This window comes from Schistocerca americana, chromosome 3, assembly GCF_021461395.2.
Source record: "Schistocerca americana isolate TAMUIC-IGC-003095 chromosome 3, iqSchAmer2.1, whole genome shotgun sequence".
In the NCBI taxonomy this organism is placed as follows: domain Eukaryota; kingdom Metazoa; phylum Arthropoda; class Insecta; order Orthoptera; family Acrididae; genus Schistocerca; species Schistocerca americana.
In genome coordinates this window covers 108,341,869-108,368,346 of record NC_060121.1, presented here as the reverse complement: position 1 = coordinate 108,368,346, position 26,478 = coordinate 108,341,869, and the positions used below count along the sequence as shown (strand labels likewise).

Here is a 26,478-nt window from a genome sequence, read left to right as displayed (position 1 = left end):
GCCAGTTGTACTGACATATCCACAAGAGGATCTAGTTGCCGTCTAAATAAGCTTCAGATTTCAGTTCTGGAAACTAGCTTCACAGTTGCAAATTACGCAAGCTGTGTATCATCAACGAATTGAAAACTTCCTGCCACTGACTGGTCCACCCAACGATAATCTTCTGGAAACAAGGGAAAGTCTCATCATCATCTTTTATAAAGACATTGATCATAAACCAAGTATTGCGACAAATCCTTTGATTTTATCCTCGCTTCGTTATAATGGTTTCTTCTCTCCCTTGGAGGCTCTTGTTTAAAATATTTACATGGTGAAAAGATCAGACAAAAATGCTATTTTAACAGAAAATTGGGTCACAAAAATAATCCGCGTATCCAGATTTAGAATCTTGCAAGAATTCTAACTATTCAGTTTTTAGGACTCGTGTCAGTACCTTTTTCTGTGAACAGTCACCAGACCTCTAAATGCTAAAGGAGATTTAGATGAATCGAAGCTATGTCCTCACAAAGGAATCTGTTGTGTCTAGGCAAGACAGCCTAGACACAATGAGAGGAAGCCGAAAGGCACGCGCTTAAACTCACGCAGGCTGCCGTGAGGTCTGAAACAGGATACGTAATGAATGCTATAAAGAAAAGTACGTAGCTTCTGGAATACTTTACTTTAATCCATAATTGTAGAACATCGCTCTTGATGATACATACTTCATAATATTAATTAGCAATTGAATTCGACGCCTTGCTAGGTCGTAGCAAATGTAGCTGAAGGCTAGGCTAACTATCGTCTCGGCAATTGAGAGCGTAATTATCAGTCATCCAGCTCTGGCAAAGTCGGCTGTACAACTGGGGCGAGTGCCAGGACGTCTCTCTAGACCTGCCGTGTGGTGGCGCTCGGTCTGCTATCACTGACAGTGGCGACACGCGGGTCCGACGTATACTACCGGACCGCGGCCGATTTAAAAGCTACCACCTAGCAAGTGTGGTGTCTGGCGGTGACGCCACAGAATCTAAACTGTAGAAAATGGCTCTGAGCACTATGCGACTTATCTTCTGAGGTCATCAGTCTCCTAGAACTTAGAACTAATTAAACCTAACCAACCTAAGGACATCACACACATCCATGCCCGAGGCAGGATTCGAATCTGCGACCGTAGCGGTCACTCGGTTCCAGACTGTAGCGCCTAGAACCGCACGGCCACTTCGGCCGGCCTAAACAGTAGAGTTTGCATCTCTTTACCTATAGTAGACTTCACAACTTTGATCATCTTTTTAAGAGCGTCATTTAAATCAGAAGTAGATCTATTGCTGCCAGAGGCTCTCGATGAAGATAGCAGTTTGTCCATGAAACATTTGCCACTATTGACTAATTTCGCAACAAGCCCACTTTTATTGTCAGTCATAGCTTTAGCAACGTAACTAAAAATGGCGATACATCTTTTCCGATCAATCTTGTAGTTTCGAGAGCCTTATAAATATATGTACAAACACTGGCCAGTAGTGTTTGTAGGAAGTGTTCTGCAAAATAAATTTTTTTTGATGGCACTCTCGTCTGCTTCAAAGCACACAAATTCCATAAATTTCTAACAATCTGAGCGGTCTGTCGATTCATCAAAAATGTAAATCAAACAGTGGGCGCTTTTCTAATTTTTTGACTAACTTTTCTCCAGTGAAACCAGTCGTATCGTTTACACTGCGTTCAGTGGCATAGAAAAAGAAAGTGGTATGATTTTAGGCTTGTTTGGCTACTGCTTACCTGATATAATTTCAGCCATACCTTGGGCTGCTGGCAAAACAAATTTGCGGTTTCTTGCTTTAGCGACACGGTATGTGACTCGGTAGCTACCTAATAACGCTTTCTCGTTATGTAATATTATTACATAATAATATTTCAAACAGGAAAAACAAATAAATAATGAATAACATTATATTATTTTTAGTGAGGAAAGAATAATACTATTTTGTTACCTGAATCCTAGTAGTTTGCTGCTGTTTACGGGTTTTCAGTTTCCTTTCGAAGAAATGCAACAGTTTACCAGCTTCCTTGTAACTTATTGTTGAGAGGTGACACATATATTGTTATGGTTTCTTTCTCTCGCGTAACAATACTTCTTCGCAAATTACACATTGGGATTCATTGTTCACTACAATAAAACCATTCTTGAAATAATTGTCGTCGGAAAATCTATTTTTTTCGATTTTTTTCCGCTTCCGCCAAGGGTTTGGCAGATATTTTGTAATACTTCACCAATTTATGCTCGCTCGGGGCGAAGGGCAAAGACACAATAATAACGTCTTTACTCGCTCGTGTACTATGGGACTTAACATCAGAGGTCGTCAGTCCCCTAGACGTAGAACTACTTAAACCTGACCTAAGGACATCACACACATCCGTGCCTGAGGCAGGATTAGAACCTGCGACCGCAACAGCAGCGCGGTTCCGGACTGAAACGCTTAGAACCGCTCGGTCACAGCGGCCGGCTAAAACTCACTGAAGACAGAGAAAAAGCGCGCCTATGCGACCGCTGAACAATTTTCGCCCCCACGCCTATACCGAGGGAATGTATTATACACTCCCTTGCTCAATACTCTTGATTCCTCGACCAGTATAGTATCAACAGAAAGAAAATTAAATACGTTGCCTACGAAATCACTGACGTAATTTTATAACGTTCTAGGTAATCGCCAGAACTTTATTACATTGAAAGGGGTCGCGTATACAGAAAGATAAAAAACCACTGCTGTAGTGGCTAGGTCTCATTAAACTTGGCTGACGTCAGAGTAGTGGTTAAGTTTGTAGAGGGGCGGCAGAGTACTGAGATTGTAGATTAGAGGGGAAACAACAGCCGGCCGCGGTGGTCTAGCGGTTCTAGGCGCTCAGTCCGGAACCGCGGGACTGTTACGGTCGCAGGTTCGAATCCTGCCTCGGGCATGGATGTGTGTGATGTCGTTAGGTTAGTTAGGTTTAAGTAGTTCTAAGTTCTAGGGGACTGATGACCACAGATTTTAAGTCCCATAGTGCTCAGAGCCATTTGAACCATTTTTTTGGGGAAACAACAGGATCATTAGAGCCAAGTACGCGGGTGGTGTAAGTTGCGCTAACGTGCTTTACTTATAAATCACCGTCAGTCTTTGTGTACATCCAAGCATGGCATACTGTATAAGAATTCTTAATGGAAATAAGTCCAAACACACAGCTGTTTGAGCGATGGACGAATTTAATGCTATTTCCTCCTGTGCTCCATGAAATTATAAATCTTTCAGTATTGTTATAGCTTGTTGTTGCGACTAGATCATATTTTCTCGCGTACCCGTTACATTCGCACCGTGAGATTTAAATGTCAGGTGACTTCACGAGCAGCCTCAATAACGAATTGACCGCTACGGCCTATCGGGAAATCTCGTATCGAACCTGCGACCGTAACAGTCCCGCGGTTACGGACTGAGCGCCTAGAACCGCTAGACCACCGCGGCCGACTGCTGTTTCCCCTCTAATCTACAATCTCAGTACGCTGCATTTCGTTTTATATAACTGCACCCATTGTAACTAAATACTGTAACAAAATGAAAAGGAATCTCCGTCTGCAGAGTGCACGAATTCGGATTTGGTCGAACTTTGGTTTCTTGTGTTTCATTACTGTCATCGCCTCGCCATTAACGCTAGTTAGTGATCTGGCTGAAAGTTGTTATGAATATGGGAGGACGTTGATAATCACCCCTGCTGACTGAACAAAGTCAGATTCTCTACACCTCGCAACGTGGTTCAGAATATCTCTACCAGCCGTTTAGACAAGTATGATCCCAGTAACAATAGGACCGCGGCCATTCATCATCGATTTCGTCCAAATTTATGATATATACAGGACTCGGAAAAAAATGAAAATGACAGAAGTGAGACGGCCATGCGTTTAGACAAAAAGCAAAAATAGCATTTTTGGAACGGATCGGATGATGAGGCATGAGCTATTTATGTTAGCGTAGTTTCCACGAAGTGCTTGGTATAGCTGAAATACTGCAGAACAGTAATGTGGCGGTAGCGGGCTCGAGTCCCGAGGCTAACCTTGTTTTTCCCTTTCTTCTATTTTCGCTTTACTCATACTGAAAATAAACCGAAGTAATTCTCATTATATTATGTGTATTAATATTTTCATGAAAGGTACAAAAACCAAAAGCAAAGGAATATTTGGGATGGTAAATAAATTTCCAGGAAGTGTTACGAGGCATGCATGAGAATTTCGTATGTATACATAGATTCTTTTATTATTTTACGGTTGATGATTTTCACGTACTACGGGAAAACTATTCTTCGCCTGCAGCTGCCGAGTGCTACTCGGAGGTCAAAATGAAACTACCGTACACTTTAATAACTACCCGTTGTTGGAAAGTTATTTGCAGATTCCTCGTGACCGCTACAAGTAAAATCCTTTCTTAGGAACTATTAGAAATGCCAAATTCTATTTTACGTTTCCTTTTCATTCCATTCATGGATTCCAGTATATATAAAACATTGAGTACCATGTCGGGTTATTTGCGGTCTAGTAGCGGAAAAATAGAAGTTAAAAAAAATAAAGAAATTTCCCCAAGACCCTCGAATTATTTTTCTGCAGTCTGTCCGCGGCGCCAGTCGCTCGCTGCTTGACAACGAGGTTAAAGTCATTGGTTCATGCTTCGCCCGACCCGTGCCAAAGCTATTTGTTTTCTAAACGCTTGTCCGCCTGGATCTACTACTTCTGCCACTTCCACTTATGGTCAGACCTTCCGTATTACCCTGCATCTGGACGAAATCGGAAAGGCGAGTAGGCGCGATCCCCTTGTAAACTCAGTACAGGAATCTTATATGATAATCTTTCGAGCAACGACGACTCCGTGAAGACAAATAAAAAAATTCTTTTTGCAGTATTTAAGCACTGTAGAAAACAATCTCGTACTGAAACACAATTATACGTTTAACGGACAAAAAGAAAAATCATAAGATATGTAACATGGGAAGTTTGTACGCAAAAATATATCCGTTTTCTCGTAGTGAAAGGAAATAATTCTAGGATTTTCATCAAAGTTCTTTCTAACGGGGTGCACATTGGATATATTATAATGAAATCCCTATGGCTGGAGAAGTTGTACTTAGCAGTGTGGCGCAGTGGAATGAATAAGGGACAACAGCGGTTCAAGAGTCATTTACATTTCAGACGCCCATGGTATCCCTAAATTTCTTAAGCTAAGCCAGGTTGGTTAGCGGTCGATGTCGGTCCCTACCGTTCCCCAATCGCGTATTGTCTCTCACGACCATGTTATCGATAGGGCTTTATTTGAAAACCACAGTCACTGAGCTGTACAGTCGGTAACATGGATAAATTAATGGCGGGACTTTAAACACTTCTCCTCCCACCTTTAGCGGATACAAGGTGCTGCTTCTCACGTCTCACAGTGTTATCTGTAACTGACCGACTGAAATAATCAATTATAACTGGTTATTTTAGTTGGTTAACAGTTGTCTTCATCACTCAAAGTTATCCATTTAAGCGTTGACACAGTATTTAACGACGTTGTCGTGTAAAGGTAACCTAGGTAAAATCGATATAACAAGGAACAGAGCTGTATCTGTAGGATGGTGTACCTAGAAACGCATGTCGTTTCCTTTCCGGTGTTTCATTCTAGCAACCGGAATCACATGAAGGAACGAGCGTTACAAAGCGCCACAAGAAGCTTCCCGAATATTCTATTGTTTCTGCTCTTGTGAGACATGAGGTTATGCTTTGTGTCGCATTTTATGGTGAATATAACTGCGTATATAGCCGGCCGAAGTGGCCGTGCGGTTAAAGGCGCTGCAGTCTGGAACCGCAAGACCGCTACGGTCGCAGGTTCGAATCCTGCCTCGGGCATGGATGTTTGTGATGTCCTTAGGTTAGTTAGGTTTAATTAGTTCTAAGTTCTAGGGGACTAATGACCTCAGCAGTTGAGTCCCATAGTGCTCAGAGCCATTTGAACCATTTAACTGCGTATATTTTCAAAATGAGTCACATAATCAGTCGACGGTGTAGCCGTACCTTGTAACGGATGATCTTCTGCCATGAGAAACGTGATATTTGCAAATGAACAGAGTTTCCTAATCAGGCTAGGCGCAAACTGAGACGCGTATAGCGCATGTGGCGCGACGCAGCGCAGCGCGCATTTTTGTAACATCCCAGGTTCAAATGGGACCGCGGAAATTGCGACGCGACGCGACTGGGACGCGACACGCGCCTGCGCCAGGTCGCGCGGCGTTGTGGTTGAGGCACAGTTTCTCGCGCCGCACGTCGCGCGTGCCTCGCTAGCACCGTGGGAAATTTGAGGCGGGGGGGCGGAAAAGTTGCCCGGCCATATGCTCACATCGGAACGGCGCATATGAGCAGTGGTAGTATTGCCCATACGATAAATTTTGCCTTACTGTGTACTAAATTTTGTTGTCTTAGGGTAGTGTTTCGTTTTTCGCCATTTAAACGCTCCAGCTTTCTTCGTCAGTACATCATACTTTTCTGTTATTTATATCTATATAGTTTTGTTTTGTTTCACTTCTGTCAAGAAATATGCATATTTCAGTAACTGATGAGCCATTAGTCTTTGGAATGGTATCAAGTGCCTTCGCGATGTTTTCAGATCGTAAGAAGGGACAGAGGGTAGTGAATAAGGAAGCAAGGTATATTATGAAGTCATGTCATTAAGAAGCAAGGCAGGAAAGTAAAGCAAGGTTATCTTCTCGCTGCCTAGTATGCTGGCGTATCTGTACGATCTGTTACAAAAATTTAGAAAGGGATGATCTCCACAGGTATGATCCCTTTGTGCTCCTGGTAGAAAGCGTCCAAGATCTGAAGTATAGAAGTCTCACTGTGATTACTTGGATGTGGATGTAATAATGTAATACGACACAGTGTACTACATGCATGTGAACATCACATTTCCACTGCAAGTTAGAAACAGTCGAAAAGTAGTCACAAATAACAATCTTTTAATTGGTTCGCCGTGATGAGAAAAAGTATTTCAATTGTTGCATCGACATTATGAGCGTTAATAAACTAATTATACAACAGGCTACATAAATGAAGAAAGTGGTCGGTATTATTACGAAAGTAAGAATATGCTAAAAGAGTGTTATGATTAGATATATTTACTTTGGTGAAATGTACTGCTGACAAAGGCAGATCTTCTTTCATGACAATGTGTTTCGAACTCCAACCCACAAGGCACACATGGCTAGCTTGTGCATTCCTATCGCGCGCATTACCCTCCGCTGCTGATAATACACTGACCATTGTACTGTGCGACAGATCAATTGTTTATATTTCTCAATAACAACTATTTTGTTTGCGATCACACATTGTCAGTTTGGCAAGCCGTAGGTGAGTAACCAGTCTCTGGCATGTGCCTATCATTCCGCCTGAAGGAACGCTGATCCTCATTTTAATGCTGCTCAGATCAGGAGGAGGAATAAAATTCTTTGGTAAGTTTCCATTCCAGTCGCTCAGTGTTACAAATACCATGGGTTAAGGGGATTCCACCAAAATTCCAACAGAATTGCCAATCTATTTTTGTGTGAGTCCTTAACCTTTTCTCATTCTAAGAAGCGTCACCGTTTGTGAGTTACGGCCACATTTCTCTTGGTGACAGGTTTGTTTGTACTTCCTTTGTCACAGTGTGATTTGCCAAACTCATCTCACAGCAGCTATTGGGACAGAATTCCGAAGCGGAGTGCCTCATGAAACAAGTAACTGGCAATCACGGAGCTCAGTAGCTTAGGAGAAACCTCATAGTGTCGGTTTGCAGTAACATAAAAGCAGAAATTTCGTGTTTATTTTCATACTAGGAAGCTCTTGTTTCGTTAGCTGTCGATAACTCTTAAAAAATTACAGTCACTGGAGTGAAATAAATAAAATGGGAAGTGTAAGTACGGATATATCGCCATAGATAAGAAAGTTCCGTGTGTTTAAGATTTGGCAAAGCAATCTCCTGCTTGTGTGCTGTCATTCGCCAAACTTTCGTTTAGATGCCTCGAGCGGTTTAGGACAGGGGTCTCCAAACCTTTTAGTCTGCGGGTCACATTGACTCCTCCACGAAGTCATAAGGGCCAAGATCTACGTAGAAGTCATAAGGGCCAAGATCTACGTAGTGGGATTAAAGCACCCTAGCACTCCATGATCACCGTAATGTAAGGCTAAAGGAAAGATGAAATCGCAAAAATCTAAGGTTGTGGGAATAGCTAGCAATGAAACGAACTACGATTTTTATTTAATTACATAATTTTGATTGGTGGGCGTATTTGACCGAAATTCTGGCGTATTTTTTCTGGCGAATTTCACCGACAAAAAGGTGTCTCACTGCACATTCTTCACGAAAGCGTCCTACAAAGTTAACGAAATCTCAAAATCATTGTTTGCAACACTATTACTGCAAGACGTAACAGAGGTAGAGTATGTCAACGCATTGTTATTTCAAGCGGTGCAGCAATAAGTTTAGCTACGTAGTCTTGTAGCGAGTAGCAGAGATAGAGCATATATTTGATAGTTCTGTTGCGTGATTGTGTCTGTGTTGCGAGTGTCTCACGAGTTTTTTAGTGTTTTATGCGCTTCACTAGTAGGTGAGACGACGAAGTGTGGGACATTCATTGCATTTTATTTAGGCAGACTACTCCCTAGTTTTATTAGTATTAAATAGCACAATTTTATTTTCAGGTTGCAATCGTTTGTGAAGTTCTGTACAAATATGGAAGAGAGACGAAAGGTTGACAATGAATGTAGAATTTTTAAAGAGCGGTGGGGATGTCAATATTTCGTGGTGGAGTCAAGCAACAAACCAATGTGTATTATTTGCAATGAAGCAATATCAGTCTTCAAAGAATACAATATAAAACGTCATTATGAGACTAAGCACTCTCAGAATTACTCCAAGTTTACAGGATGCGAACGATTAGAAATGTATGAGTCTTTGAAACGCCAACTAAAAACCCAGCAGTCGCTGTTTAAGAAAGTAAATGCTGAACAACACGCAGCAACTCGTGCTAGTTTTCGTGTGGCTCATTTAGTAGCGAAACAGTGTAAGCCATTTACCGACGGTGAATTAATTAAGAGCTGCATTATTGCACCAGCAGAAGAAATGTGTCCAGAAAAAATTTAATTTATTTAAAAACATAAGTTTGTCGGCAAACACTGTGGCTCGAGAATAGGTGACATTGCGCAAAATATATCAGCACAACTGCGCGTCAAAAATCAAGACTTAGACTGGTTCTCTTTGGCCGTGGATGAGTCAACAGATGTATCAGATACTGCTCAAGTACTACTTTTTATTCGAGGGATTGACAAAAATTATGAAGTGTATGAAGAGCTCCTTGATGTTGACAGTATTCACGGGACGACCACTGGCGAAGATATTTTTAAAGGAGTTGAGAGGGTAGTTCAGAAAAACAATCTTACGTGGAAGAAATTAAAATTTATTACAACTGATGGTGGCAAAAACATGTGTGGAAAAATAAAGGTGTTGTTGCTCTCGTTTCTACGTCCGTAGAAGATGACGGTGGCTCAAAACCATTAGTAGTGCATTGTATTAATCACCAACATTCTTTGTGTGGAAAACATTTACATATGTCAGAAGTTTTAAAGCCAGTTATTTCATCTGTTAATTATATCAGATTCAATGCACTCAGCCATCGACAGTTCCGCGAGTTTCTTGAATATATTGAGGAAAGCGACTTGCCATATTATACTGCAGTGCGCTGGCTTAGCTGCGGTAAAGTTCCGACCCGTTTTTTTTGAAATCCGAAAAGTAACTGAAATTTTTTTGAACGAAAGGAATCGCCGTCTGGTTGAGTTACGGAACGGTGAGTGGTTATGGAAGCTAGCATTTTATACAGACTTAACTAAACATATGAATGACCTTAATTTAAAATTCCAAGGTGAAAACCGGCTTCTGCCTGATTTATACACGCATGTTAAGTCCTTTCGACAAAAGATTGTTTTGTTTCAATCTCAGTTGAACAAAGTATGCTTCACGCATTTTAATACATGCGAAACATTCAGTCAGCAAACTGAGATTCCGTTTCCTGTAACTTTCGCAATTGATGGCTTTGGACGCTTTAAAAATTAATTTTGAATCACATTTTTCAGATATCGATGCAAATTCAAACGATATCAAGATATTTCAAAATCCCTTTGACGTCGATATAGAAGCGTTCCCCGCAGAACTTCAGTTTGAAATTATTGATTTGCAATGTAGCGACTTTTTTAAAGAAAAGCATTCAAAGTCAACATTACGGGAATTTTATAAGTGCCTTCCATCCACACAGTTTCCAAATTTACATAAATTTGCCCGTGGCTTTTTTTCCGCTTTTGGCACTACTTATTTGTGTGAAAAAACTTTTTCCAAAATGAAACACGCAAAAAGTATTTACAGATCAAAATTAAGCGATGAGCATTTGAAGTCGCTGATGATTATCTCTACCAGTAAACCTGAACCACAACTGGAGGTAATTCTGAAAGGAAAGTTACAGCTACATAAAAGTCACTAATTATCATTAAGATGTTAAATTTCTTTACGTGAATACTCTAACACTGTGAGTTTTCAAGATATAAATTAGTTACAGTTATTTTTATACATCAGTTACAATTAAAATATCCAATATCATTATGTACACCAGGTATTGTATATTCTTTAAATTGCATTTAAATAAAAATATTTTATACGATTTACTTGCTATGTGTATTTTACAACGTAATCAAATGAAAGTGAAACCTCGCTTAAGAAACATCTTCCATAATGATTGATTAATAACGCTAGTCGCCGAAGTGGTGTCCATCTGAAAGACTTGCACCAGACTCGTGAGCAGAATAAAACGCAAAGATTTTTTTTACTTAAACTGTTTTCGCCAAACTAATCTGTTAACCTTTTTTTTTTCACTATCGCATGGAGAATGGTCTGTTTAACCATGACCTCTTCCGCTTTGTAATGATAGAACTCCGACAATGTCACGGTGTATTGGTCGCGATAGGCCTTGAAACTCAATTGTTGGCAGTATAGGTACCACCTCAAATATTTGGCAGGCCGGATATCGGGGATGTCCGGCCAGCTAACGTGGGCCGGTTTGCCGGCCCTCGCGTGCCGGTTTCGGCCCGCGGACCGTAGTTTGGAGACCCCTGGTTTAGGATATATGCGAGACCTTGCGGGTATTTCATTCTCGCGGGCGTGAGATCGGAAGTGAGCGCGGTACATGAGATCAATTTTCTCGAGGTCGGAGGCAGATAGAAACCTCCTCCCAAGTCTAAACAAAAATTCAACATGTTACCTAAATTTCATACGCAGCAACATATGGGATATTACTCACCAAACGCAAAATCATAGCTACCCCTAATTTTCGTTGCAAATTTTTTGAATTTTGCGTAGTGTCTTACTAAAATGTGTACATCACAATAAGAATGGTCATTAGCGCGATGATGGCCACTTCACCATGAAGCTGACATATAACGCTACAAGTACGGCAGAAATCATATATTTTCAGAGAATAGTTTCTGTAAAATCGTTTGAGAAAAATAATAGGTTCCCCGCGCTTCGGTTCTGTCAGTGCTGAGCGTCGCCAGCCGGCGCGTGCGAAGTATGGTGTACGCGTCGCAATATGCGCTGCACCCGCGCACTCGTGCGGCACGTGCGTGTCGCGCTGTAGTGTCGTGTCACGTCACACGTGCTATACGCGTCTCAATTCGCGCCTAGACTTAAGGCTAGGCGCAAATTGAGACGCGTATAACACGTGTGACGTGACACTAGACTACAGCGCGACATGCACGTGCCGCACGGGTCGCGCGGGTGCAGCGCATATTGCGACGCGTACACCATACTTCGCACGCGCCGGCTGGCGACGCTCAGCACTGACAGAACCGAAGCGCGGGGAACCTCTTATCTTTCTCAAACGATTTTACAGAAACTATTCTCTGAAAATATATGATTTTTGCCTTACTTGTAGCGTTATTTGTCAGCTTCGTGCCCATCACCTCGCTAATGACCATTCTTATTGTGATGTACACATTTTAGTAAGACACTACGCAAAACTCAAAAAGTTTGCAACGAAAATTAGGGGTCGCTATGATTTTGCATTTGGTGTGTGTTACACCATATGTTGCTGCGTATGAAATTCAGCTAACATGCTGAATTTTTGTTTAGACTTGGGAGGAGATCTCTATCCGCCTCCGATCTCGAGAAAATGGATCCCATGTAGCGCGCTCACTTCCGATCTCACGCCCGCGAGAATGAAATACTCGCAACATTTCTCATATCTCCTAAAGCGCTCGAGACATCGAAACGAAAGTTTGGCGAATGATAGCACACAGGGAGGAGACTATTTTGCCAATTATTAAACACACGGAACTTTCTTATCTGTGGCGATATATCACTACTTCTTTTTTATTTATTTCACTCCAGTGACTGTAATTTTTTAAGAGTTATCGACAGCTAGCGAAACAAGAGCTTCCTAGTATGAAAATAAACATGAAATTTCTTCTTTTATGTTACTGCAAACCGATACTACGAGGTTTTTCGTAAGCTATTGAGCTCTGTGATTGCCAATTAGTTGTTCAATGAGGCCCTCCGTTTCGGAATTCTGTCTCAATAGCTGATGTGAGATGAGTTTGGCAAATTACACTGTGACAAAGGAAGTACGATTAAACTAGTCACCAAGAGAAATGTGGCCTTTACTCATAAATGGTGATGCTTCTTCGAATGAGAAAAAGTTAACAACTCACACAAAAACAGATTGGCAATTCTGTTGGAATTTTGGTGGAATCCCCGTAACCCATCGTATTTTTAACACTGAGTGACTGGAATGGAAACTTACCAAAGGATTTTATTCCTTCTCTTGATCTGAGCAGTATTAAAATAGTGACGAGCGTTCCTTCAGGCGGAATGATAGGCACATGCCAGATACTGTTTACTCACCTAGGGCTTGCCAAACTGACAATGCGTGATCGCGAATAAAATAGTTGTTATTGAGAAAAGTAAACAATTGATCTGTCGCACAACACAATGGTCAGTGTATTGTCAGCAGCGGAGGATAAGGAGCGCCACAGGAATGCCCTTGGTAGCCATGTGTGCCTTGTGAGTTGGAGTTCGAAAAACATTGTCATGAAGGTAGATCTTTGCCCGCAGTACATTTCAACAAATTAAATATATCTAATCATAACACTCTTTTAGCATATTCCTACTTTCGTAATAATACCGACCATTTTCTTCATTTGTATAGCCTGTTGTTGTATAACTAGTTTATTAATGCTGATAATGTCCATGCAACAATTGAAATGCTTTTTCTCATCACGGCGAACCAATTAAAACAGGCCGGCCGAAATGGCCGTGCGGTTAAAGGCGCTGCAGTCTGGAAGGTTAGTTAGGTTTAACTAGTTCTAAGTTCTAGGGGACTAATGACCTCAGCAGTTGAGTCCCATAATGCTCAGAGCCAGCCAATTAAAACATTGTTATTTGTGACTGCTTTTCGACTGTTTCTAGCTTGCAGTGGAAATATGTTGCTCACATGCATGTAGTACAGTGTGTCGTATTACATTATTATATCCATATCAGAGTAATCACAGTGAAACCTCTATACTTCAGATTTTGGACGCTTTTTACCAGATGCACAAAGGGATCACACCTGTGGAGATTATCCCTTTCTAAATTTTTGTAACAGATCGTACAGATACGCTAGCTTACTAGGCAGCGAGAAGATAACCTTGCTTTACTTTCCTGCCTTGATTCTTAATCACATGATTTTATAATATTCCTTGCTTCCTTATTCACTACCCTCTGTCCCTTCTTGCGATCTGAAAACATCGCGGAGGCAATATGGTGCAATTCCAGTGGCCAATGGCTCATCAGTTACTGAAGTATACATTTTTCTTGACAGAAGAAAAACAAAACAAAACTATGCACATGTAAGTAACAGAAAAGTATAACGTGCTAACGAAGAAAGCTGGAGCGTTTAAATGGCGAAAAACAAAATACTACCCAAAGGCAATAAAATTCAGTACACAGTAAGGCAAAATTTATCGTATGGGCAATATTACCACTGCTCATATGCGCCGTTCCGATGTGAGCATATGGCCGTGCTACTTTTCCGCTCCCCGCCTCAAATTTCCCACAGTGCTAGCTAGGCACACGCGACGCTCGGCTCGAGAAACTGTGCCTCAACCACAACGCCGCGCGACCTGGCGCAGGCGCGTGTCGCGTCCCAGTCGCGTCGCGTCGCAATTTGCGCGGTCCCATTTGAACCTGTGAAGTTACAAAAACACGCGCTGCGCTGCGTCGCGCCACACGCGCTATACGCGTCTCAATTTGCACCTAGCCTAACAGTCTTCCTTGTACTGAAAATTAAAATTTGCATTACTTGTCAATAGCTTCCATTTCAAAATCTTTTTGTCCTGTAACTGTTATCTTCCAATACTTCATAATTTGATTTCAATTCCTGGTTGCTGGCGTGTAGTAAAGTTACTGAGCCCGACCAGCTAGCCGCACGGTCTAACGCACTGCTTGCCGATCGAGAAGTCGTGCCGGTCCGCGGCAAGAATCCGCCCGGAGTATTGGTGCCGAGATCCGGTTGGCCAGCCATGCTTTTGGATGGTTTTTCAGGCGTTTTTCCATCTGCCTCGGTGAATGCAGGCTGGTTCCCCTTATTCCGCCTCGGTTACACTATGTCGGCGATTGCTGCGTCAACACTCTCCACGTAGGGGTACACCATAATTACTTTACCACGCAAACATTTGATTTCCACTCGTCTGGAATGAGATGTTCTCGGTAGGGAGGGTGAGGGAGGGGTCCACCGGGGGCCGAACCGAACAATAACCATGGGTTCAGTGTGGGGCGGCAGAGGGGTGAGTGGACTGCTGTAGCCTGTTGTCGTGTTGTGAACCACTGAAGGGCTGCAGCGGGGACGAAACCTCTCCGTCGTTTCTAGGTCCCCGGTTCAATACACGGTACACAAAGTAATAAAGAACACAAAGACTATTAAATACAATAGCGGCAAGATTATCTCGATTGAAACGGTTTTTAAATTTCGGCCTATATTATTCCTTCCTCTCTGTGGTTATTAATTACTATTATTAAGTGAAACATAAGAAAGGGAGAATATATATATATATATATATATATATATATATATATATATATATATATATATATATGTGTGTGTGTGTGTGTGTGTGTGTGTGTGTATTTGTAGGTAGCCAATGATAACTATTAAATTATGTTTCAAATGAGCGCCAGGCTCCCTACAAATTATTTCAAATGCTTTCCGCGAAATGGAATGCACACTGAGTTCACTGACCTATATTAAATCGTATCTTTGTAAGTATGCACTTTTTGACGAAATAAAATTAGTGAAGCTTTGCACTTTAGTTAACTGAATAATTTGAAATGATTCTTTCTGCTCCGGCTGTGGTGATATGTTACACAGAAAAATAAATATAGATACGCTGCGTAATGGGTGCCAATTGTTGCCAGTCAAAGATCACTGCTGCTCGCTTCGCAGAGACTGAAAAAAAGCTACGTAACGCCTTACAATTATTAGTTCTAGAAGAATTGTTTGCATGGATTCTTTAAGTAACACAATGCACTCACTTTTTGTAAATATATTTCCTTTATGCACAGAACACACACTTCAATTGTTTGCTACGTACGAGAACAAACAGAACAGGAGCTACCACCGCTTTACAATAGCAAGCGTACCTTACATACAGCAGAAGAAATGATCTGACTCGTAGTGACCTTAAATATCTTTTTTGTCTTATATATAATGACAAAGATAATAATGTTAGTTTCGAGAACGTTATGCACTACGATCTCTTCTAATGTAAATAACGTCTTTTTATAACATTGCAATCGATTTAGTCTTTCTTTGAAGCTAATTTAATACGTTTTCATAATTAATTTCTCGTTTGCGTCCATATAATATTATTCAGAGTCCTTTATTATTTTCTTCAACTTTATCGGCTTGAATATTTCAAAAGGGATACTACAGACCGAATATTTGTTCCTTGGTATATGGCCACGTTGTCCTTTGGAACAAATCTTTAAATTTGTAAAACCTTACTTTTCCCGAGTAATTTCAGAAAAAGGCTGCAGTACACATAAAGTGAATATTATCATTTGAATTGGAATACGAAAATGTATGAAACCTCTATTACAACGTGGGATAGAGGCGGACGGCTGAAAAGTAATCCAAGGTACAAAACTTTTCCTTGCTGCAAAAGACGCTGTCTGATTCACTGAAATCAACTAATCTGTTTTACATTTCCGTCATGGTATTAGGAGTGGTTACTAGTACTGTTACGTGGAAACCATTCACAATCCGACAGCTAATGACTCCAACAACAGCGGCATTGGCATAGACAGTCGAACGGTAAATGCCTGTGCTGAAAGAAAAGCTTAACACGTATATATATATATATATATATATATATATATATATATATATATATATATATATATATATATATAACGATTATAAAGAATTCGCCTCGATTGCAAATAGAAACCGGATGTTGACCCAGGTTTCGGCGCGGATAACCACACCTTCTTCGGAACACACTAAAACTACAAACTGCCTACAGAGACATGGTCCAACATTAATACAGAACGCCCAAAAGGGCAAAAGACTCGCATTCTGTATTAATATTGGACAATGCCTCTTTAAGCAGTTTTAGGCAGTTTGTAGTTTTAGTGTATTCCGAAGAAAGCGTGGTTATCCGCGCCGAAACCTAGGTCAACATCCGGTTTCTACTTGCAGTCGAGGCGGATTCTTTATAATTATTAAATTATTCAAGATTGTTGGCGCGCTGCAATGTTAGAAGTTCTCATGATATATATTTCTTTATTGTATGCTAACGTTACAGATGGAAGTTAGTTTATACTTGTCTGCTACCGTTTGAGAGTCGGCAAACTACTTATCTCAATTAATGTTTGGTGGTCATTAAGAGATTCATCACAAAGATAAAAGAGTAATTACTGTCAGACTGTTTTTAAAAGTGATTTGATTAGCTCTAGCTACCAGTCGCCTCAGCACTATCACCACAGACAGTGAGTATCATGCAACTTTAACTACCGCTTGATTAACTAAATCCTTAATTCAAAGAACGGAAACTCAGTACTTGAACTGGAAACTGCTTGTAATAGAATCAGAAGCAATTTGGTAGTAAAACAGCGCCACAGTAGAAATAGGACTCACGTGTCTACTTCTCATGCCCAGCTGGGAAGGCATTTGTTTATCGGATCATGTTGTTTGTTGCTCATTATTACAATAACCTGAATGGTAAGTGCAAGGACAAAGTTATTAGCAGTTGAGATACACACCCTTATTTCACTACTGGACCATGTGTCGAATATTAATCTCAGTGTTTCGTTAAACACAACACTCCGGTAACCCACTAACTCTGGTTAATACACAGCATTATGGTGGCATTCTTACAATAACGAAACTTACCAGTACCTGATATTTTTGTGGAAGGTGTCATAAAACTGACGGGTTATATTAATAATTTTGTTGATCACTCACATTGCATATGTGCATGACCGAGGAGCTTCCAAAGAGATGTGATGTGAGATATTCCAGACGTTACATACACCTAAGCCACATACGGTGCCTGGCACTTTACTTCGTACAACATTACCATTTCCCCTTTACATTCATTAGCGGATTGCACGCGAGTAGAACGATTGTCCGTAAGGCTCCATATGGACTCAAAGTTCCCAGATTTTTCCTTGATGATCGTATACCGAGTCGAATGTGGACGGAAGTAGTATCTTGCCTTACCCTTCCTGGATAGAAGACTCCAGATATTGCAACAGTAAACGTCTCCGTGACCGCTCATTCGTGTCTGCGCCTGGAGTCTGATCGGCTTTACCTTGATGCTCTTGCAGTTACTAAACGATACCGCTGGATGCTTGCAGGCATCATTGAGGGATATCCACACTGAATGGGAGTGATGTGGAAACATATAAAAATAGAAAGTGATTAAAAAGTAAATTATTTATTGTAAGCAATTCCAAATCAAATGTTCACTGGTTCTGCGAATACAAATTAAAAAAAGTCTGTGTGCTACCACATTTAACTTTTTTATTTTTTTAAGAGCAAAGATGACACGAAGAGGGTGAGAAGTGAGTTGTGAAATAAGAAGTGTTGCAATGAAAAACGATGCTTGGTTTGATCAGATTTCGTACTAAACAAGAGGAATATATCACCACACACGCCCATATTAACTGTAGAACTGTTGGTCTGTGTTTACAGATTGTGGGACACAAGTGCTTATGAATGGAAGGAAAGAAAGGTGGAATATTAGAGGTCTTTAGACCTGGAACACGAGCTCGGATTGATTCAATGATGGGGAAGCAAATCGGGCGTGCCATGCCAAAGGGACCATCCCACTATTTGCCAGGAGCGATTTAGGGAACTAGTGTAAAACCTAAGTCTGGATGTCCGGACGCGAATTTTTGCACTGTTTTCCACTAGAATGCGAGTCAAGTGTTCTAATTACTGCCTTACCTCACTCGATTATGCCAAGAGTGTTGTGATTGTCGTAATGGCGTTTTATGAAAATTATCAAAGTAGCTATTTAGGTACTCCTCTAGGAAGGGAAACGTGTTGTATATGCTGGCGACAAACATGCACGACTTGCGGACTATTTTTATAGCCTTTTACAGTCGAAATATTAAAAATGAATTAGATTTTCTCTGTCTCTTGCTGTCGCTGCTATCTCACTGTTATGTGTTGTTTCAGAACTATTAATTACTTTCAGCAGTAAAAATGATCGAATAACGCAGGGTAACTACTACAAACGATCACTAGGCGGGTTTGATGTGCTACATTGTTCGTCAGGCAGATAAATTACCAACATAATAGATTACTGTATTGATGTTTGGTTCAAACTACCTAAATTAGATATGGCCTCAACACGGCCATCTACCAATAAATCATTCAGTGAATGAAGAATAAGAATCGACAACCGCAACACTCGCTCAGCATGTCTCATCAATAATACTGAAAGAAAAGTTTAGAAAATGTAGAGAGGTGGTTCTGCTTAACACGGACGTTAGGAAATTGACTGTCACGTAACTGAATAGTCAACAATTCTGGTAAAGTAAATGTGGACAATCGATGGCACAAATAAAGAATTACTATAAATCACATGTTAGATAAGTGTAGGTAGATTAATACTACGAGGAATGTGAAGAACTCGCTATGGTTCAGTGACAAAATTGAAAAGTTGCTCCAAAAGTCAACACAGATATTTACAGCAGACCCACATGAATTAAAGAGAGTGCACGAAATGTAAACAGGTATATTCACAGCTGTACAAGAAACATGAACTGGAAAGCAAACTACCAATTAATATACGAAGGGTATTAGTAAAACACAGAGCAAATTTGAGTGGTTACTGAGGCTATCTTGAGGAAGATGGAGAGGATGGAAATTCTTTTGGGGAAAAATCATCCAGCAATGCTGGTGAGCGTTGCATCGACTGTGGCAATTCCCTTCTCTAGCAAATGTGTATTTGTATGCTGGCGGACTGCAGAAGATGTCGTTATGATAGGCATCGATGTTTTAGATCTCATCTATTGTCCTAGATGTTGTAAGGGTTATTAACAGAGGTCTCTTATTGCCGGTAGGTGTTCCGAGTCAGAATTTGTGCTGAAGAGTTGGCCTAATGGCAGGTGTCCTCCCACCCCCGTTACTAACCCCTTACCCTATAAAATCGACTACCTGTAGAGTCTTTGGATGAGCTTTCCGAAAGCAACTTTCTGTCTGTGTTTTACTTTATCAGTTGGAAATAGTTGGCGAAATCACGTGACAGTAAAAACAATGGTTTTGTTCGTCATAAAACAAAGCTTGTTCCTCCCTGTCACAAATTTCAATTGGATATTTTCTATGCGACGCGTTTCGGGAAGTAGTTTCCATTATCAGGTACTTTTTCGTATGTTATCAAATTGTTCTGGGTCATTTTTGCGAGATGTGAGCCCCTGAGCTCAAGTCTAGACCAAGACCATCGCCAGTCACAGTGGTGTTTCTCTACTGCTCGTAAGGTAGGCGACGCGTCATTTTCATGTAGCCAGTGGGATAATACTTTCATGTAGGCCATGAGAGACGAAAAAAGAGGCAATGAATTTCTCGTGTCGATACGGAAACCATTGCCTTCTTCGCTGCTGTCACAAATATTGAACTGCTTTTTCCAAAGATAATTAAACAGCCTGTGTTCTGAGTACTGCAGTGTGGGCTGTACGCATCACAGGACTCTTGAAACATCATAAGTGTGCTCATTAACCCGCGAGAGCTCGGACCTTTAAAAGTTATGCGATCGATCACCGGTCGAACGTTTTCCTCACACTCAGTCAGTCTGAAATGTACGTAACAAGTGTAAAATAGTATGTTTTTATAATTTTTGTAATACAACACTCTTATTTTGCTATTTAAAATATTTATTTGCAGAACAATTTATTGGTAATAATCTCAGGACAATTAAGGTCGCGTCTTCTAAGGTAGTTACAAAAAATAAAAAAAATAAAAAACAAACTTATCTTGTTTAACTCTTTTGGCTTAATCTTCATCATATATCTGAGCTTTGTACATACCACACAATTTTACAGCACGCTCATTAGACAAAATTTTTTACAGTGAATACATGCCTTTTTTGTCTTCCGATTTTTGCACCTTGAACAGACGTGACAAATACCACATGGTTTTACCGCGTCTGAATCTCCACTTTTATCGGTAAGTCTTTGACAACGTTTTCGTGTATTGTCCCCTCTTAATAATCTTACTTCGGTTTCTTTATATATTGTTTGACTATTTACCCAAGTAATATTTAAAATCGAAGAAAATTATCTCAGTGGCCATTAACTTGCTACTCGAGCTGTGGAATATTCTTCTTTCATACGATCCACCACATCGACACCTCCTTCTGTCGGGTTTTGCGTATTCACCAGTGGTTGGAGTAATGTAATTATCATAGACAGCACTAACATTAGCATAAATTTCTCTTTTTTCCTTTGGTGTATACAAAACCAGAACTTTGTTCTCATGAAAAACCAAAGATACTATTGGAATTTGGTCTTATTCCAGTATCTAGGAACAATGCAGCGATTTATTTTTTATTCTTTCTGAGAATAGCAACTTTTGTTGGTTGTGCGCACATTAAATCGTCAGCCAATGGAATCGACATGAAATAATTATGAGCCGTTTTATTTCTATCTCTGTATAATATATCTTGTGATAACGATTCACGCCAGTGCTATCAAATTTGTATAGGCTACTTGGTTGCTCGTATTGGCAAACTTCCACGTTACTTGTGTAGAAAGAATTTGAATCACATATAGCACACAACTTGATTCCGTACTTGGCAGGTTTCTTTGCTACGTACGTATGGAATTCACAGAGACCTCGAAATGCTTCCAACATTTCATTTATTGTTACGTTTTCTCCAATATGTTAGAACGAATGAAACTTTGCTACAAAAGAATAAAATATTTCACGACTCGGGGGAGTTTGTGATACTTAGACGTCTTTGAGCGGATTTGAATATCCAAAAATCTTATAGTTCTCTTCAGAAAAAGATATCTATTACTGCTTGTAACGGCTAGAAAAATATCAGGAGCTGTGCTGTCTTCGTCCCACTTGCCTGCTCATTCAAGTGTCACATACTTTTGTACATCGTCCATGTACAAAATGCCAATGAACGAATGTAGTTCTAAAATATCAGCCTCCTTACATTCTCTGTCTGTTGAAAATCGGTCCTTGTTTTTATAATATGAACATTCGTATAGGGAACTAAGTCAATCAGCATTTCTTCACTTACCGAAAGAAGAAAGTAGTCTCCATCTTTGGCATTTTTGCCACATATTTTATCCCTTGTCTACCAATAATATTATGAGATCTTGTTCTCACATTGGAACGACCTGGTTTGTAACTCATCTCCTTTTGTTTCCCTTTGCATAAGGGAAATAACTGACGTCGTGATTGGATGGAAATATTTCATCTTCGTTTCCTTCTGATGACTGTTTCGTCTCGGTACAATGGTCGCCGTGTTCACAGTCTTTCAATATTATCCGCTCTAAAAGATGCTACTTCAACATCTTCTAGGCCATCTTCTTCCAGCCATAGTAAAATCCTTTCTTCTTGTCTATCCACCTATAAATATAGAAAATAATGTTAAGTTTCCCATCACGTATACTTAGAAATCGTAAATAATAAAAAAAGACACAATAAGCCAAGAACGATACACATAAAATGACACTTAAAAAATATAAACAGGGAAATTGTTACTTACGTCGACACTTGCACTATGAACCAAATATCGCACGGCGATGACTGACACAATCAACTGACATCTGTGAGTGACACTCGCGTATTGACCCAACGGCAACAGTTTCTCGCGGGTCGGTGGGCTTATAAAACCCAGTTATTGAGTGAGTGAGAACCGTGCAGGCATTGTTGACAAAATGCCAAGTTTTTAAAATGTCTCTGAGAAAAACACTCATAGCGCGAGTGCCTGCAGGTTAATTGGTGCGCTAGCAAAGTAGCTTATGCGGAAAAAATAATAGTCCCACTTTTAGCGACGAGGAGAAAATATGGCGCCGTAAGCAGTCAAGATGTGATGTGGACGCAAGAACAGGAGAGGAATGATCGAACTCATGATCTGGTGGTTCTGGATCGTTTTTATCTGAATATGGTTACAAGATATATGTGTTCATAATAGTCTTCCGACTCAGCAATATGCTCCATTCGTAATGCGATGTGGCTGACAGTCCGGTGTAATTAGAGCAATCTGCCGTCGTACGCTGTTCTTCAGATTAGGAAGAGTCCGGAGAATTATCTGGTAGGCACGAACTATCAGACGTCCCCACAACCAGGAGACACATGGATTTGGGTTGGGCGATCTGGAAGGCCATACACCTTGAAATTGCCTGCGGATGATGCGGTCTTTACCGAAGGTTTCTCGAAGAAAATCTGTCAGCTGGCAAGCAACATGTGGTATCGTCCCGCCTTGCATTCAGTAGTGGTGTGGACACAACTGGGTTCTTGCAGAGCAAGATTCACGATTTGCCAAGGAGGTCCGTATAACGTGCAGATGTCACTGTACACCTAACAGGATCGAGAGGTACTATCTGCTCGAAGAGAAGGAACTTGCCCCCCTTCTAACTGCCGTGTACCGCAAGTCTCCAGAGGAACGGAAGGTTGCAAATGATTGGAAAAGAGCACACGTAGTTTCAGTTTTCAAAAAGGGTCGTCGAGCAGATGCGCTAAATTATAGGCCTATATCTCTGACATCGATCTGTTGTAGAATTTTAGAACATGCTTTTTGCTCGCCTATCATGTCATTTCTGGAAACCCTGAATCTACTCTGTAGATCGTGTGGGACCCAACTCGCTTTATTTGTTCGTGAGACCCAAAAAATATTAGATACAGGTTCCCAGGTAGATGCCATTTTCTTTGACTTCCGGAAGACGTTCGATACACTTCCGCACTGTCGCCTGATAAACAAAGTAAGACCCTACGGAATATCAGACCAGCTGTGCAACTGGATTGAAGAGTTCTTAGCAGGCAGAACACAGCATGTTGTTCTCAATAGAGAGACGTTTACAGACGTTAAAGTAACCTCTGGCGTGCCACAGGGGAGTGTTACGGGACCATTGCTTTTCACAATATATATAAATGACCTAGTAGATAGTGTCGGAAGTTCCATGCGGCTTTTCGCGGATGATGCTGTAGTATACAGAGAAGTTGCAGCATTAGAAAATTGCAGCGAAATAAAGGAAGATCTGCAGCGGATAGGCACTTCGTGGAGAGAGTGGCAACTGACCCTTAATATAGACAAATTTAATGTATTGCGAATACATAGAAAGAAGGATCCTTTATTGTATGATTATATGGTAGCGGAACAAACACTGGTAGCGGTTACTTCTGTAAAATATCTGCGAGTATGCGTAGGGAACGATTTGAAGTGGAATGATCATATAAATTTAATTGTTGGTAAGTGACCCGTGGTCTAGGGGTAGCGTCATTGATTCATAATCAAAACGTCTTCGGTCCCGGCTTCGATCCCCGCCCCTGCCCAAATTTTGATAAATAATCAGCATTGGCGGCCGAAGACTTCCGGCATTAGAAGTCAGCCTCATTCTGCCAACGGCCGTGTCAAAGGGGGCGGAGGAGTGGATAGAGGTTCAGGGCACTCTCTTGTCCTACGGGTGGGAAATTGCCCCCAAAGGCGGAAGAATTAGCAATGATCAACGACATGAGGATGCAGAAGGCAATGGAAACCACTGCAATAAAGACACGTAACGTGTATCCACAGGACATGTGGCCTGTAATTGAAGAAGTGTCATAATGATCTCTCTATAGGCAAAAGATTCCGGAATAGTCCCCCATTCGGATCTCCGGGAGGGGACTGCCAAGGGGGAGGTTACCATGAGAAAAAGATTGATTAACCAACGAAAGGATAACGTTCTACGAGTCGGGGCGTGGAATGTCAGAAGCTTGAACGTGGTAGGGAAACTAGAAAATCTGAAAAGGAAAATGCAAAGGCTCAATCTACATATAGTACGGGTCAGTGAAGTGAAGTGGAAGGAAGACAAGGATTTCTGGTCAGATGAGTATCGGGTAGTATCAACAGCAGCAGAAAATAGTATAACAGGTGTAGGATTCGTTATGAATAGGAAGGTAGGGCAGAAGGTGCGTTACTGTGAACAGTTCAGTGACCGGGTTGTTCTAATCAGAATCGACAGCAGACCAACGCCGACAACGATAGTTCAGGTATACATGCCGATGTCGCAAGCTGAAGATGAACAGATAGAGAAAGTGTATGAGAATATTGAAAGGGTAATGCAGTATGTAAAGGGGGACGAAAATCTAATAGTCATGGGCGACTGGAATGCAGTTGTAGGGGATGGAGTAGAAGAAAAGGTTACAGGAGAATATCGGCTCGGGACAGGGAGTGAAAGAGGAGAAAGACTAATTGAGTACTGTAACAAGTTTCAGCTAGTAATAGCGAATACCCTGTTCAAGAATGACAAGAGGAGGTGGTATACTTGGAAAAGGCAGGGAGATACGGGAAGATTTCAATTACATTACATCATGGTCAGACAGAGATTCCGAAATCAGATACTGGATTGTAAGGCGTACCCAGGAGCAGATATAGATTCAGACCAAAATATAGTAGTGATGAAGAGTAGGCTGAAATTCAAGACATTAGTCAGGAAGAATCAATACGCAAAGAAGTGGGATACGGAAGTACTAAGGAATAACGAGATACGTTTGAAGTTCTCTAACGCTATAGATACAGAAATAAGGAATAGCGCAGTAGGCAGTACAGTTGAAGGGGAATGGACATCTCTAAAAAGGGCCATCACAGAAGATGGGAAGGAAAACATAGGTACAAAGAAGGTAGCTGCGAAGAAACCATGGGTAACAGAAGAAATACTTCAGTTGATTGATGAAAGGAGGAAGTACAAACATGTTCCGGGAAAATCAGAAATACAGAAATACAAGTCGCTGAGGAATGAAATAAATAGGAAGTGCAGGGAAGCTAAGACGAAATGGCTGCAGGAAAAATGTGAACACATCGACAAAGATATGATTGTCGGAAGGACAGACTCAGCATACAGGAAAGTCAAAACAACCTTTGGTGACATTAAAAGCAACGGTGGTAACATTAAGAGTGCAACGGGAATTCCACTGTTAAATGCAGAGGAGAGAGCAGATAGGTGGAAAGAATACATTGAAAGCCTCTAGGAGGGTGAAGATTTGTCTGATGTGATAGAAGAAGAAACAGGAGTCGATTTAGAAGAGATAGTGGATCCAGTATTAGAATCGGAATTTAAAAGAGCTTTGGAGGACTTACGGTGAAATAAGGCAGAAGGGATAGATAACATTCCATCAGAATTTCTAAAATCATTGGGGGAAGTGGCAACAAAACGACTATTCATGTTGGTGTGTAGAATATATGTGTCTGGCGATATACCATCTGACTTTCGGAAAAGCATCATCCACACAATTCCGAAGACGGCAAGACCTGACAAGTGCGAGAATTACCTCACAATCAGCTTAACAGCCCATGCATCGAAGCTGCTTACAAGAATAATATACAGAAGAATGGAAATGAAAATTGAGAATGCGCTAGGTGACGATCAGTTTGGCTTTAGGTAAAGTAAAGGGATGAGAGAGGCAATTCTGACGTTACGGCTAATAATGGAAGCAAGGCTAAAGAAAAATCAAGACACTTTCATAGGATTTGTCGACCTGGAAAAAGCGTTCGACAATATAAAATGGTGCAAGCTGTTCGAGATTCTGAAAAAAGTAGGGGTAAGCTATAGGGAGAGACGGGTCATATACAATATGTACAACAACCAAGAGGTAATAATAAGAGTGGACGATCAAGAACGAAGTGCTCGTATTAAGAAGGGTGTATGACAAGGCTGTAACCTTTCGCCCCTACTCTTCAATCTG

General features: G+C 40.9%; 1 protein-coding gene across 1 annotated transcript in view; it reads left to right on the top strand.

Annotated features, from left to right (window-relative positions):
• The first annotated feature begins 17,051 nt into the window (after nucleotides 1-17,051).
• The window catches only part of LOC124607027 (arylsulfatase B-like), a 100,014-nt gene continuing 90,587 nt past the window's right edge, over nucleotides 17,052-26,478 (top strand). The window contains exon 1 of the mRNA XM_047139192.1: nucleotides 17,052-17,063. Within this exon, the coding sequence (XP_046995148.1) occupies nucleotide 17,063 (1 nt within the window). The 5' untranslated portion in view covers nucleotides 17,052-17,062. The remainder of the gene's footprint in view (nucleotides 17,064-26,478) is intronic.